Genomic DNA, 15351 nt, shown 5'->3' on the forward strand with positions numbered 1-15351 from the left:
TATATGTGACTATTCAAACCCATGCACAAGTCAGCATATTACAGCACACTATAACAGTATTTGCTCCATTAAAACTTGGTTCAACACTTTTTCCCTTGAAAACTTCATGGCTATCAACGTCTACAGAATGTTATCTGTAAGAAGCTGAAACAAAAAGCAACTAAATGTGATGATACCAAATTCTGGGGCAAAGTGATAACAAAAATTTGTTGGTTGTTTGTTCCTATAAATCAAATTTCCAGCTTGTCAGTTTTGTTTTCACATGTTATTCACCCCCCCCCCCTCTCTCTCTCTCTTTCTCTCCCGCCCCTCCCCCCCCAAACACACACACACACACACACACACACACACACACACACACACACACACACACACACACACACACAAATCAAACAAACAAACACACGAGAAATTAAAATATCATTAAAACAAACATCATGTATGTGGTTTTGCACGTTTTATTTCAGTTGGTCTGCATACCAGCTGTACCGTGTAACAACTTCGAAATTAGAAACTTTAGAAACTGTTTCACTGTTATTTTCAAATCTGTCATCTTGACATGCTCTTTCTTGAGAGTCAGTTAATTCTGTACACTGAAAGCAAAAAGAGAAAGATATTCTTTAGACAGTCAGCAGCTACCATCATAATAAAAGCTATGCAGTCTTTATCATAAATCCTGCTACAATGCAAAGAAAAGAAAAAGAAAAGTGTACCAGTTGATAGATAGAATCAAACAGTGTAAATGATAGATTTAAATGAGATATCAAGTTACACACAAAAGGAGAGACAACGAAAGAGTTTACGATATAGATAATTACTAAGTTCACAACCTAAATTTGAACATACTTCTGCGAAATTATTAGTTAAAAGAAGTAGGGAGGTTAAATAGCAGTACGAGCACAGCACAGTACAGTGCTATGACCCAGCATCAGTATCATTATCTTGCCTTAAGTGGCCAAAGATGGCTGACCAGCACACCTGGTTCACATTCACTGATGACATAATTATCTGGACTGAGGGTGAGGTCATCCCATCTACATTCCCCAGAATGTCAGCACCTTCTTCCCCATTCCCTTCACCTGGCCCCTCAACCCAACAAGCTGCCTTCCTCAATGTTGACCTCCACCTCATCAGTACATCTGTCCATGTCAAACCTACCAACCACCAGCAATACCTGCAGCTTGACAGCTGCCATCCATTCCATGGAGTCTATTTGTTTTGCTTTCTTTTGTTTTAGAGTGCAAAAACAATGAGAATCGTATGTACCCATGTCAAAAGTGCAGAAAACACAGAAAAAAGTTAAAAATGACTACCAGTACACGTTAAGCCCAATTGACGGAAGGAAAGACTGCTAAAAACAGGCACTTGGAGAAACGTCCATAAAATGTGCCACAGAGAAACGGAAGTCTTGAACTAAAGATTAAATTACCTGTGCCATATTGCTACAATGGATAAAAAGTAAAACAAGGTCGACAGCCTGCGTGCCACTCACTAAAACGGTCCATAACTCAGACGGCAAACACAAATGAAAACATAAGTGGTTAAAAAATGGGATTCTGTCAGAAAATGGTGAAACCCAAAGGTTGACAGCAATAAGCACAGAGTGGTGGGGGAGCACCACTTAACAAACTGCGATGGCTAAACGGACAGTTCCCAATACGCAGCTTAGCTAAAATGATCTTCCCACAGTAGAGGAGGTGGTCATCCGAGCCGCTACGAGAGGCTTAATTCCCCAAAGCTTGTTCCCATGAAGGGAGGCCAGTGATGATGTCAAAGTGACACCACCTGTCGACAGATGACAACAGAGAGAACACCGGATGGAATGGAAGAACTAGTGGGCCAAGGTACAAGGACTGCAAATGGCAGCAGCATCAGCAGCCTCATTTCCCGTCAGACCGACATGACTAGGAACCCACATAAACATCACAGTGGCTCCATCAAGAGTGTGCAAGTGACAGCTTTCCTGGACCCATTGCACCATGGGATGGACAGTGTACAGCCCAAACAGGCACTGAGAGAGCCGGAGAAGATGATGCAATTGAAAAGCCTGTGTCTCCGGATGTACTGCGTGGCCTGATACAGGGTAAAGAGCTCTGGTGTAAACACTGAGCAGTGTTCCAGAAGCCGAAACCAAAAATTGTCAGTGCCAATGTCGAAAAACTTACAGCAATAGATCAACGTTGGAGTAGTATCCTTAGGAAGTGAATGAAAGCCAATATGAACATGGGCCATCGCACGAAGCCAAGACGGTGAAGGTGGCAGGTAACGTGAAGTTAAACTGACAGAGCAAGAGCCAAAAGTGAACTCCAGGAGATAAAACAGAAGAGGGATGCGCCCCATACACGTGATCAAAGGAGTCATCGAAGAAGGAGGCTTAGGGTGGGTGGCTACGAATCGCAGACAAATGGCATGCATATCTGCTGAGGAGAAAATCACTGTGGTATGGCAGTGGTAACTGGTAGAGTGGCAGCTTCTGCATACAGACTCTCGAGCGGGTTTTTGTAAAAGGCACCAGTGGCCAAACAGATCCCACAATGGTGGATTTTATTGAGATTGAATAAGACAGATGGATATGCAAATGCATAAATGAAACGCCCATAGTCTAGATTCGAAAGAACAAGGGACCCGAACAAATTGAGGAGGGTGGTCCAATCCACTCCCCAGTAACTACCACTGAGGAAACGTAGGACACTGAGAGTCCACATACAGTGTGCGACCAGGCAAGACATACGGGAGGACCAAGAAAGTTTCCATGTGACACAGAAATTATGTAGCTTCAACAAACGGAAGAGCAACAGGCCCAAGAAGGAAAGACAGTGGAAGAAACAAATTGTGCTCCCAGAAATTCATACAAACAGTTTTGTCAGTGGAAAAGCAAAAGCCATTGTCGATGCTTCATGAGTAAAGATTATCAAGACATCGCTGAAGATGCCACTCAAGGAGACAAGTCTGTGCAGAAGTGCAATAGATCGCAAAATGTCAATGAAAAGGGAGCCGGAGAGGCCCGATGGGAGACAGGCCATAATAGGGTTAATGGTGAGAGCAAACAAGGTGAGGCTCAGGATGGAACCCTGAGGCACATCGATTTTCTGGATAAAGATGTCCTACAAGGTAGAACCCACATCACCAAAGGTCACCAGGGAGGAATAAAGCTTCCAGTCGAGCTTAGAAAGCAACCATTTTGGTGTGCATGTGGGTGCGGTAGGAGTCAGCAAATGAATAGCACATGGGAAATGGTAACCCTAGTATGTGTCAGAGAGAATGGACCACTTGAGATGATGGGCAAGCTGGACAGTGCAGAAGGAGAGGTCCAAATGGGAATAGTCTGAGTCTGAAAGGAATGTGGGTGTTCCCGTGTTAAGACAAATGAGGTTAAGTTGATTGAGAAGAACAGCCAAGAGGGCACTTCTCGGACACACTCTGGAAGAACAAGGGGATGATGCACATTAAAGCAGCAGAAAGGGTTGAGGGAGCTGCCCAATAAGCCCTGGTGACACCGAATGATGGAGGGATGTAAATGGTACAAAGGGAAAAGGTCAAGTGAGGAAGGAAAATGCAGACTGCAACAACTTGAAGCCAGATAGCCAGGCACCAACTCCATGGGGCCTGAGGGGGGCCAAGGCCCCTAAAAAATTCATTGGGAGGGGGGGGGGGGGGGGGGTGGCAGCGCCCACAATCATTTAAGAAAATTATTAGTTTTATTATGCTTTGAAAAATCACAAAATTATGTTGGAATTTTTTATTTTCCTTGTTTGATGATAGTTACCTTTTAAAAGACATAATTATTATGGTAGTAAGCAAGTTAACTGAAAATGAGTGGTGTGAATCATGATAGTGTTACAGTGCTGCGGGAACTCTTAGAATTTGTCCCAGTGCACGAACCTTCGGGTAAAGTCTGGCACTGGCGGGCCAGTGCAGCGGCTGCAGCAACATCAAAAGGACTGCAGCAGAAGCGCCTGGAACTCTCTGCCTTGTGTCACCTCGACGATTCAAGACATTACAATGCCGCGGCTATATAAAGCCCACCCTGCTGTCGCAGTCATTCAGTGTGGATAGTTTCGTTCAGTGCATGCTGCAGACGTGTTTAGTATTCCGACTTTAGTGTCTAGTGGACTATTTTATACGGCTATATTTTATTCATTTACTTTAGTCTCTTAGTGCATTGTGAATTAAGTTTGCAAAGGATAAATTTGTTACCAAAAAGGCACGCTTGGAAGTTGATGATACTGTAAGTTAACCTCCAACAATTATTGTGTCGTCAATTGCTTCGTCGTCTTCCCGCGAGAACCACTCACAGCCAAAACCTGGACAATCCAGTAAGGGAAGATCATTTCAGAAGTCTTGGTTGATCAAATATACATGGCTAGAATATGAAGCATCTACCGAAAAAGTTTTAAAAAAAAAGAGGATGATGCACTTACTTCCGTAGGGTTTTCTAACTGGAAAAAGGCTTTGGAAAAGTTCCATCTTCCTGAAAATATGTTTACCCATGAAGAAGGTGTTCTGAAACTAAATTCTATCACTAACCGAAGTGTGGCCTCCCAACTGAACGAACAGTTAGATAATGATATGAAGAAAGGCTGTGTAGCTCTTGAGACAATTTTTACTAACATGCAATTTCTATGCCGACAAGAACTAGCAATTAGAGGGTATGAAGATGTAAACTTAATTTTTTTTTTTTCAATTGTTTGAACTCTGAAAGAATGACATACCTGAGTTTAAAGACTGGTTAGGCCGTTCGGGGTATAAGTGGATGTCCCACAATACTTAAAACGAGATCATTGATCTACTAGGAAAGTCTGTGTTGAGAAAGGTATTGGCCTCAGTCAATAAGACTGAACATTTTTCTATTATGGTTGATGAAACAAGTGATTCTTTGATTCACGAACAAGTGTCATTTTGTATTCGTACTGTTGATGATTCCTTAATCATCAATGAAGACTTTATTGGCTTATACAAGACTCCTAACACTGAATCACATATTCTGTTTAGTATTTTGTCAATGGATAACTTAAGAGGACAGTGTTATGATGGAATATGAGAGTTAAGTTCAAAGGACTAAAAAAGTTAGTTTTGGATATACAACCAAAAGCACGTTATGTGCACTGCACTGCTCACAGTTTAGACTTAGAAGTTGCAGACAGTCTCCACCATCTCCTGTCTATGAGGGATATTATGGCTTTAGCGAAGACTTCATAAACCTTGTAAGGGAATCCAACAAAAGGATGGGACTTTTCAGAAGCATACACTATGAGAGTGTCAAAGACCAAGCTGGTCTACCATCCCTTTGCCCGACTCGATGGACTATGCGAGCTTCTGGTATCTTGAGAATACTGAAAAACTTTGAAGAACTTCTAGAGTTTCTTGAAACATTTTCTGCAGAGGACAAAACAGAGGCAGGTTACAAATGTGCAGGCTACCTTGAGACAATGTTACAATTCAAGACTTATTTCTTTTTACATCTTTATTGCCATGCAATGAACTCAGTAAAGGATGTCAAAGAAAAAATTCAATGCCCTCATCCAAGTGTTGCTGACCTGGAAAAAATATATGAGGACTCGATTTGTGTATTGAATGGAAGGCGTGATAGTTTTGAACACTTCTGGGAATTGTGTTTAAAGAAAAACCTTCACCAGTTGATCACACTTTCAAAACCCAAAAGGAATACTACAAAGCTGTTTACATTGAAGTTTGTGAAACGGCACAATCTTGCATTACTGAGCAGTTTGCTTCAACTGGACTCACACAGGTCATTGCAGTTGAACAAGAGTGCTTGCTTCTAGTAAACAGAGGTGAAACAATTTTGGAAAAATCAACTGAGTTTTTCAAAAATGACCTAGACATTGAGAGACCGCACTTACACTTGAATATGTTAGCCAAAATTGCTAATAAAAAAACATGGGTGATATAAGGAAGTACATGTGTGATATAAGAAAGTACATTACACAAGAGCCTGCAGTTGGAGAAATGTTATGTGAAGTAGTGAAGTGCATTAAGCTTCTCCAAGTAGTTCCAATCGCAACAGCAACAACAGAACAGTCATTTAGCCCCCTTAGATGCCTGAAGTCATATCTCTGACCAACAATGGGACAGAAGCGATTGAACAACTTGACTGTCCTTCATGCCCACCGAGATGATTTGGATGAAATGGATATCCGACCAGATATCAACGACTTCATATTCAGTAATCCAGTCAGATGGTCGACATTTGCACCTTTCTAAAGACACTCTAGCCCTAATAATGGCACTTAGAGCAATATTAAAAATCTTTATAAAATAAAAATAGAGAATTAAATACATAGCACTCTGTCTTCAGGCCACAAGTGGCTTATCGGGACAATCCAACCGCCATGTCATCCTTCGCTGAGGATGCGGATAGGAGGGGCGTGTGGTCAGCACACTGCTCTTCCAGTTGTTATGACCGTTTTCTTTGACTGGAGCCGCTACTATTCGGTCGAGTAGCTCCTCAATTGGCATCACAAGGCTGAATGCACCCCGTAAAATTGCAACAGCGCATGACGGCCTGGATGGTCACCCATCCAAGTGCCGGCCACTCCCAACAGCGCTTAATTTTGGTGATCTGATGGGAACCAGTGTATCCACTGTGACAAGGCCATTGCCCAAATTAAATACATACATAATGTTAAATTTTCGGTTTTGAAATATTAGTACTAGTTCATTACTGCATTACTATAATACTGTATTAGTAATTTTCAAATACTTAAATATTTTTAGTGTGTAAGACCCAATTAAAACCCGCTATTTACATACTTTTTGAGTGAAAGTATTAGGCATATTATACTAACTTTATTAACAGTATTAAATCATTAACTTTGAGATATTGTTTTTATTTAATGAACCCTGAGCCTTATTCAAAGTAATCTTAAATTAGCTACTTCATTTATTAATCAAAGTGCTATTACTGTGCGACAGCAATATTTTATGTTTTATTCTTTTAATGATAGTTTAGGATTTATTTAAATATAATTTCAGTCTTTTCAGAGCTATATATTCACTATCCTGTAATAGTCTACAAGCATGATTATTATTGTAAATTAAATTAGTTCTTTTACGAAAATACCATGCGTGTTTATGTTTTGTTTCTTTTTTCAAAGCCAAAAAATGTGTCAGACTTGTCGAGTTTCCCGGAGTGTCGAGTTATCGAGAGTTCAGTTTTCGGGGTTCTAATGTTGATCACATGACTCTAAAATGCTTAAAAAAACTACTCACTATTTTTCCATCTAAAATTTATAACATTTCCCAGGCAAGTCCTCCAGTATGCCCCCCCCCCCCCCCCCCCAATATTTTTTATAAGTCGGCACCCCCGGCAGGAGATGGATTGACTATGAACGTCATTCTAGACGAGCAGCATTAGCCCCAACGAGATGGAATGCTGTCTTCTGAGGGAAGGTCAAAGCGGACTGGGAAGAAATGTGAGAGGTCAAAGCACACAGGAAAGAAATGTGAGAGGTCAAAGCACATGTGAGGATGCAATTTTGTTTCCTGGAGGCACAGAACAAGCAGATGCTGTGATTTCAAGAGCAGTCGCAAATCCTCTTTCTCGATCAAAGGCCATGAACATTCCATTAAAGGAGAGTTATACTGAGGAAAGGGGAGGAGCGAAAAAACAAAGGTGTGGTACCTTGGCAGCTGCCAAGTGCCAGCCTTCGAAGACTCACCAGACAGGGTGCAGAGGCTGGAGGATCCTGCTCCTTGAGATCTACAGAGGTGTCAACATTCTCTTCCTGTCAGTTTGCAGAGCCCAGGGCAGAAAAACAGTTGGCGGTGCACACCGGTGACACGGAGGGTGGCCGGGTGAGGGTATCACATGGCGACACCACCGAAGAGGAACTCATATGGCCTAGCCACCTGCGGCAATCACTTCAGTAGTTCAAGCAGTCCCTCTCCAAATATCCTGTGGGTCTCACTGAGGACTTCACAGATCAAAATTAGCCTCCCAAACCTTGTACAGAAGCAGACCTTCTGGTGCCTTGTCTATCTGGTCACATACCACCTTCCTCATACACACCATCCATCCAACACAAAGGAGCATTTCACCTCATGACTCAGCACCACCCAGGACTGGAGCAAGTGAATCTCATTTTCCACAAAGGTTTCAAGTACCTCTCGTTGTGCCCTGAAATGAGGAATATCCTATCCATTTTCCTTCCATGGCTCCCGCAGCGATAATCCACCACCCAACGAACCTAAGCAATATTCTTGTTAGTCCCTCCTCTACACTTGCTCACAGCATCTTGCCTCATGGCTCACATCCCTACAATATACCTAGATGCAAGAGCTGTCCCATATAATCCTACCACCACCACCACCACCACCACCACCACCACCACCAACAACAACAACAACAACAACAACTCTACTCCCATCACAGGCATCTCATACCCCATCAAAGGTAGGGCTACCTGTGAAAGCAACTGAGTGATCTACTAATTAAGCTGCAACCAGTGAGCCTCCTTCTATGTGTGTATGACAACCAACAAACTGTCTGCATAAATGGCCACCATCACACTGTGGCTAAAGGACAGCTGGGGACTACTCAGTTGGTGAACATGCTGCCCAAAACAATGTGCTTCACTTCAATGACTGCTTCAGAGCCTGCACCATATGGGCCCTTCCTACCAACACCAGTTTTTTCTGAATCGTTCAGATGGGAACTCTCCCTACTTTCCCATAATCCCCCTGGCTTCAACCTTTACTAGTCCCTGTCCTTCACATAAGTATCCCCTTCCCTGCTCCCACTATAGCATCACACAGCCTTCTATTCTGCCAACATACCCACAGTCTTTTTCTGCATCCCTTTCCACCCCACCCCCCCAATCCAAACATCATGACTTCACCTAGTACCCTTACCTTGTCCCTCACAATGTCGCTGCATGCTCCCACAAGCAGCAAAACACTTTAACCCACACATCGCTACACACTTTTCCTCCCTGCCCATTCCTTACTCCTAACACCCATGCAAGACTGCTGCTCCCGGCAGGCACAGTTGCTGTCCACAGTCCGATGTGTGTGTGCGTTCTGCTTGTGTGAATGTGTGTGTGTTTTCTACTTTAGAAGAAGATGTTTTTAGTCTAAAGCTCTTATGTAAAGCAGTCTTTTCAATGTGCCTGTCTGTGTCTCAACATCTCATGTATATAGTGAGCAGCAATCTGTAGCACTGTGGTCACAATTGTCCATTAAGTCAGATTGCTGAAAATTTAGTTTTTAGATTTGTAAGCCTTCAAGGATCAATTGTACTCAAATGTGGAGTACAGATAAATTACCTTGATGGATGGCAGAACGATACATCTGCTTTTAAGAAAGGTGGTGTTGGTGTTGGTGGGGAGGGAGGGGGAGACAGAGAGAGAGAGAGAGAGAGAGAGAGAGAGAGAGAGAGAGAGAGAGAGAGAGAGAGAGAGAGAGCTGCGAAATATCTGATATTCAGTATACACATGTAACACATTATAACACATTGTATTTGCTACGTATGTTTTTGGATTTTGATTTATTCTTGACTATAGATGGCATTAGTATCCAGGCAGTCACATACACCGTGTCTGGCAATTGGCACCTGTCATGATGAGAACATTGTTACTGTAAATAGCAAACTCAAATTTACCTTGTGAATTAGGTTCTGGTAGATTCTCCCTGGGAACGAGATGCATTACTGTCGTCTTGCCAAACGGCAGACCTAGAGCTCCAAGTGTCACGTTACTGTGCAGGAACCGTCCCTGGTATATTAGTCTAAGAATTTCTGCCTTGGCCACTGCTTCTTCTGCCCAATCTGTAAAATAAACCATAAATAAACACAGTGTTCTCATAATTTAAATACACCAATACTTTCTGTGCAATAATGAACAATGACAGCTATGTGACATTCCACAGCCCTTTTCCAGAATTAATTATAATATTAAAGCGAAACATTCAATATCATCAATCTTATAACTTCATAATAACACTTGTACAGAATGGAAAAGATATGGACACATTCCATTCATTTTACTAAAAAAGTTTTAGTAAGAGTTTATATCATCACCATCACCAACTTTTCCTTCCACCTGGAGAAATGTCATAGAGTAGTTCTCTGTCAGTCACGTAATGTAAAGAAGCGGTGAAGACACAATTAAAGTTTTCTATTTTACCAAATACCTGATTTTTGTAATCAGCATAAAATTAGGTTTTACAATGGGTCAACAGTTGTTATTTTTACAATTGTAGCTTTAAACACAACTTAGATTTTTTGTAAACAGATTCAGAAAGAAGTCTGATTCAGTCCAGCAGTTTTTCCTTGTTTCCTGCCAATATCTTTGCACCTATAGTGACATATTAGGACTGATATCTTGCTATATATTGTTGCTCCTTACACTGTTAACAACTCTGGCACAAAGTGTACATGAAATCTTCATTAATACTAGGAAACTGTTATTTGTTTTCACAGCAGAACAGCTTTGTAAATACTTTAGATACACCACTACTTCAACTCAATGTTATTTCACGTATGTATGTGTTACAAACAATTACCTGTCAGTAAATTCTGATTTACTTTCAGCCACCAGTTCCAGTATCAAAATGCTGTGGAAAGTGGAATGCTGCTCAGAAAGACGTCAAATTTAGACAGCATAAAATAAGGAGGAGAACCAATAGATGGCGTTAAGGTGTCAGAACATGCACACCAACAAATTCATGGCACAAAAGCGTTCAACAGTTTGCGTCAACGAGACTTAACATGACTGTCTCCACAAAGGATAGCGAGCTGCTGGTAAAGCTCTTTTACAAAAACAATGGCTGTGCGCCAGTGGCCCTGCACAAATTCCGGACACTCAAGGATATGAAAAAAGGAATTGGTGTGATGTCTGCTAAGGGTTTGGAGTAAATTACTACAATATTCGAAAAGAAAGGTTCTTTTAAACTGCAACGTGGCAAAGGGAAGAAAGCAGTCGATCCGACATTTGTCGAAAGTGTAGCCACAGTATTGCAGGAAGGTTAAAGCAGTGGTGTGCAAACATGGAGCGCACAGGAATTTGTCCAAATGTTGGACACGTCTGTGAGCACAGCGCATAAAATCCTACGAAACATCACCCATGTTCAGCAGTTGTTTCCCGCTGACATGCCAGCAGGACAAAACGTTCACTCTGGAATTTCTTGCTTGCATAGAAGTGGACAATGAATGGCCATGGAACATTTTGTTGACAGAGTTAACCCATTTCCAGCTAAAAGGCCATATCAATACGCAGAATTGCAGAATATAGGCAACGGAAAATCCACATGCATATCAACCAGTACCACTTCATTCTGCAAAGATGACTCTGTGGTTCCGGCTTGGACTCTGTTTATCGTAGGGCCGTATTTTCTCAAGGAGATGAGTCCTGCGGGTCATGTTACCTGTAGCATCTCTGATAAACCCTATGATAGACACCAACGTCACTCCAACCCTTCAATGGTGTCGGTGTGCGGATAAGATCATTTTCATGTAAGATGCTCCGCGCTGCAAGGGGCATTGCCGAAGTATTAGAATTATTATAGCCGTCGTTTCCCTACAGCCTGGCCATACATATCACCTGATCTTAATCCGTTTGACTTCTGGCTGTGGGGTTATTTGAAAGATGTTCTGTTCAGTGCTCCAATTACGAACGTAGCTGAACGAAAAGCCACGCATTGCACAACCCTTTCTGAACGTGGCAAATCCCCCCCCCCCCCCCACCCCCCACCCCCAAGAAACCGCGATCTGTTGTGACACATGCTTTTTTTTCGATTTGTGGGCAGCGTATTAAACACGTCTTGCCCCAGTATCATGACACTTATAAATCGTGGTCATTTTGTTTTTTATGCGATTTTTGACCTCAGGAAAATTAAAAACTAATTTGCCATCGGATGTTGTGCGAACTTGCTGTGGTGGATGGGCTTTGACTAACAGTGCCACAACTATTGACTGCCGAACTTGTGCAGTCGTGCATATTGAACAGAACGAATGGTGTACTGTGTAACTCTACCCACAGCCGTCATATTGCGATTCATCTATCATTTATAGCAGAGCCCCTTACGGTTACGACGGTTAAAACTCCATCTACTGACAAAAATTTCCGTTACTTTTGTTCCATGACGTTTCCCACTGCGCCAATAATGTGTGTTTCAAGTCTGGCATATTTCTAAGCAGTGGTTCTCTTTCTATAGCGTTTTAAAACTCGAACTTTAATTATGGACACCCTCTATGCGAGGCAGAGAGAAATCGGGCCCTTTATCGAACAGTTTGGATTTTGAGCTATTGTAATTTTTACGTTCAGCATTAAATTCTGAACAACTTGTAGAAAAAATAAATATTTATCTCCAAATTTGAATGAGTTACGACATGTTGAAATGTCGTTGATGGAAAGCAGGTGTTTGAGATAATGTATTTTAAAGTTTCACTTTATTACCAATGTTTAATTTTACATGTTTAAGAAACACATTCTGTATATTACACTCAAAAAGTCCTTTGTCAACTGATATAGACATTTTTTTAAGTTAACATTATACATTGAATGGTTAAACCCTTCAGACCCACAGCACACTGCAAAGAATTCAAAACCAAATAAATTCGCCCTATCTGAAGAAAAATTGGCGTACTCTACACAGCTTTTCTGGGCAAAATGCTGGTATTTTTACGGTGTTACGGCACCTTTGGACCAAATTTTGATTTTGAAACCAAAATCGTCTAAAATTTTGAATTCACAAAATCCCAAAAAATAGATTACCGAAATCCCACAGTTTATTAGATTAGACCAGATTATACAATCGGATTTTCCACTTCTAAAATACCTGTCTCTCAATGTGTTCAAGATCGCTCACAAACAATGTTTCCGCCTCATCTTCTTTGTTTCGGAATATCTGGTAGATCAGGTGCTTACTAAGGACCCTCAGTGTCACTGAGCTGAGGTTCTGTTTTTACCTCAGGACAAAGAATGTCTTTTTATTCCTCTTTGCAATAGGACCTGATGTTTTAAAAATATAATTTTTTTCCATTGTCTTGCCAGTCCTGCTGGAATTACTGCACCAGACAGTCCAACGGTTCCATTTTATTCAGAAAAAAAAATGCTGTGCGCAAATTCATTTCCAGCAAAATCATTTTGCAACGTACACTACCTTTGTAGCTAACGATGAACTGAAACGGACTGTATTTGGTTATGTGAAGCACGTTATTAGCATTACCATTGTTCGAGACATTTAGCCAGTCATATGTATTCACAACAACTTCACCTTTTCCACTTCAGCAGCAACAGCAGAGTTAATGTGAAATGGAGGTGTAGGTTTTTGTTGCTGCAGTAACGTCATCAGGTGGCATTTCTGGGGTGCCAACTGCATATTGGTACCATCTGTGGGCATTTATAACTCTCATGTAAAAAGGAATCGCGTGTGTTGCTTGGCATTATTGTTTTTTTTTACAGAGAGCTACTCTGAGCTCCTTAATTTGCCTAGAAATTTTGCAGATACTTTTCTGTGAAGCGTTGCATGGATAGCTGCAAGATTTATAAAGTGGGTCTCTTGTCATTTCCCCAAAACGATAAGACATCCTTTCTCGGAAGACTGACATCGATTGCTTTTAGTGATATTGTTTACTCCTATTGGATTCAAACAACTTTCAAATCCATCTGTGTACAGAATGAAGTAAAATACAATATACAAAAAAAAACCGACTATCGTATGTTTTTGCTAATATTGAAAATTTTACTTCTCCAACACAAGGTCCCATTTCGATTTCCATCTCACATATGTATGTTAATAACATCTCTACAATCAAGAGAGCCAAGTTCAGATGTAAGTTTAAAGATAGTGCAGTAACACACAACAATCTAGCTCCTCCTCAAATTGTAAAGTTTCACCTAGTTATTTCCCTTCTATTTTCACACTCTGAACTGCAAATGAATAAAATGGGGTACACAGACAAAATAATACCAATTGTATTAAGGACAGCAAACTGCAAATGACTGATGTGCGTGCATATTGAACCTCCAATCTAAACAACATAAATGATACATCAAATATTTGATGCACTTTTCGTCCTGAAATAGTCATTGAAGAAGTCAATCAGTGTATTCACTCTGGTCCATTATCATTTCAACCCTTCAAAGTACACTGAAGCGCCAAAGAAACTGATACAGATATATGTAGGCAGGCAGAATACGGCGCTGCGGTCGACAACGCCTATATAAGAGAAGTGTTTTTTTGTTTTGTTATGGTTTTAGGGCGCAAAACTGTTACGGTCATTAGCGCCCGACCTGTATAAGACAAGTGTGTGGCGTATTTGTTAGATCTGTTATTGCTAGTACAAAGGCAGGTTATCAAGATTGAAGTGAGTTTGAACGTGGTATTATGGTAGGCGGAAGAGCGATTGCACACAGCATCTCTGAGGTAGCGATAAAGTGGGGATTTTCCCGTACGACCATTTCACAAATGTACCATGAACATCAGGAAACAGGTAAAACATCAAATCTCCGACATGTGTGCGGGCGGAAAAAGATCCTGCAAGAACGGGAGCAACGACGACTGAAAATCGTTCAACGTGACAGAAGTACAACCCTTCCGCAAATTGCTGAGGATTTCAATGCTGGGCCATCAACAAGTGTCATCGTGCGAACCATTAAAGGAAACATCATCGATATGGGCTTTCGGAGTCAAAGATCCACTCGTGTACCCTTGATGACTGCACGACACAAAGTTTTACGCCTCGCCTGGGCCCATCAACACCAACACACTACTGTTGACAACTGGAAACATGTTGCCTGGTCGCATGAGTCTCGTTTCAAATTGTTTCCCGCGGATGGATGTGTACGGGTATAGAGAGAACCTCATGAATCCATGGGCCCTGCATGTCAGCAGGGGACTGTTCAAGCCGGTGGAGACTGTAATGGTGCGGGGCGTGTGTAGTTGGAGTGATATGCGATCCCTGATGTGTCTATATACGACTCTGACAGATGACACGTACCTGAACACCTGCAGTCATTCATGTCCATTGTACATTCCGACGGATTTGGGCAATTCCAGCAGGACAATGCGATACCCCACACGTTCAGAATTGCTACAGAGAGGCTCCAGGGACACTCTTCTGAGTTAAAACACTTCCGCTGGCCCATCAAACTCCTCAGACATGGACATCATTGGGATGCCTTGCAATATGCTGTTCAGAAGAGATCTCTACCCCCTCGTACTCTTACGGATTTATGGACAGCCCTGCAGAATTCATGGTGTCAATTCCCTCCATCACTACTTCAGACATTAGTCAAGTCCATGCCACGTCGTTTTGCGGCACTTCTGCCTGCTCGCGGGGCCCCTACACGATATTAGACAGGTGTACCAGTTTCTTTGGCTCTTCAGAGA

General features: G+C 41.7%; 1 protein-coding gene across 1 annotated transcript in view; it reads right to left on the reverse strand.

Moving 5' to 3' along the window:
* The window catches only part of LOC126412048 (ubiquitin-like protein 3), a 491449-nt gene that overhangs the window by 31068 nt on the left and 445030 nt on the right, over positions 1–15351 (reverse strand). The window contains exon 3 of the mRNA XM_050081427.1: positions 9620–9784. Coding sequence (XP_049937384.1) covers positions 9620–9784 — 165 coding nt within the window. The remainder of the gene's footprint in view (positions 1–9619; positions 9785–15351) is intronic.

This window comes from Schistocerca serialis, chromosome 7 (genome assembly GCF_023864345.2).
Source record: "Schistocerca serialis cubense isolate TAMUIC-IGC-003099 chromosome 7, iqSchSeri2.2, whole genome shotgun sequence".
In the NCBI taxonomy this organism is placed as follows: domain Eukaryota; kingdom Metazoa; phylum Arthropoda; class Insecta; order Orthoptera; family Acrididae; genus Schistocerca; species Schistocerca serialis.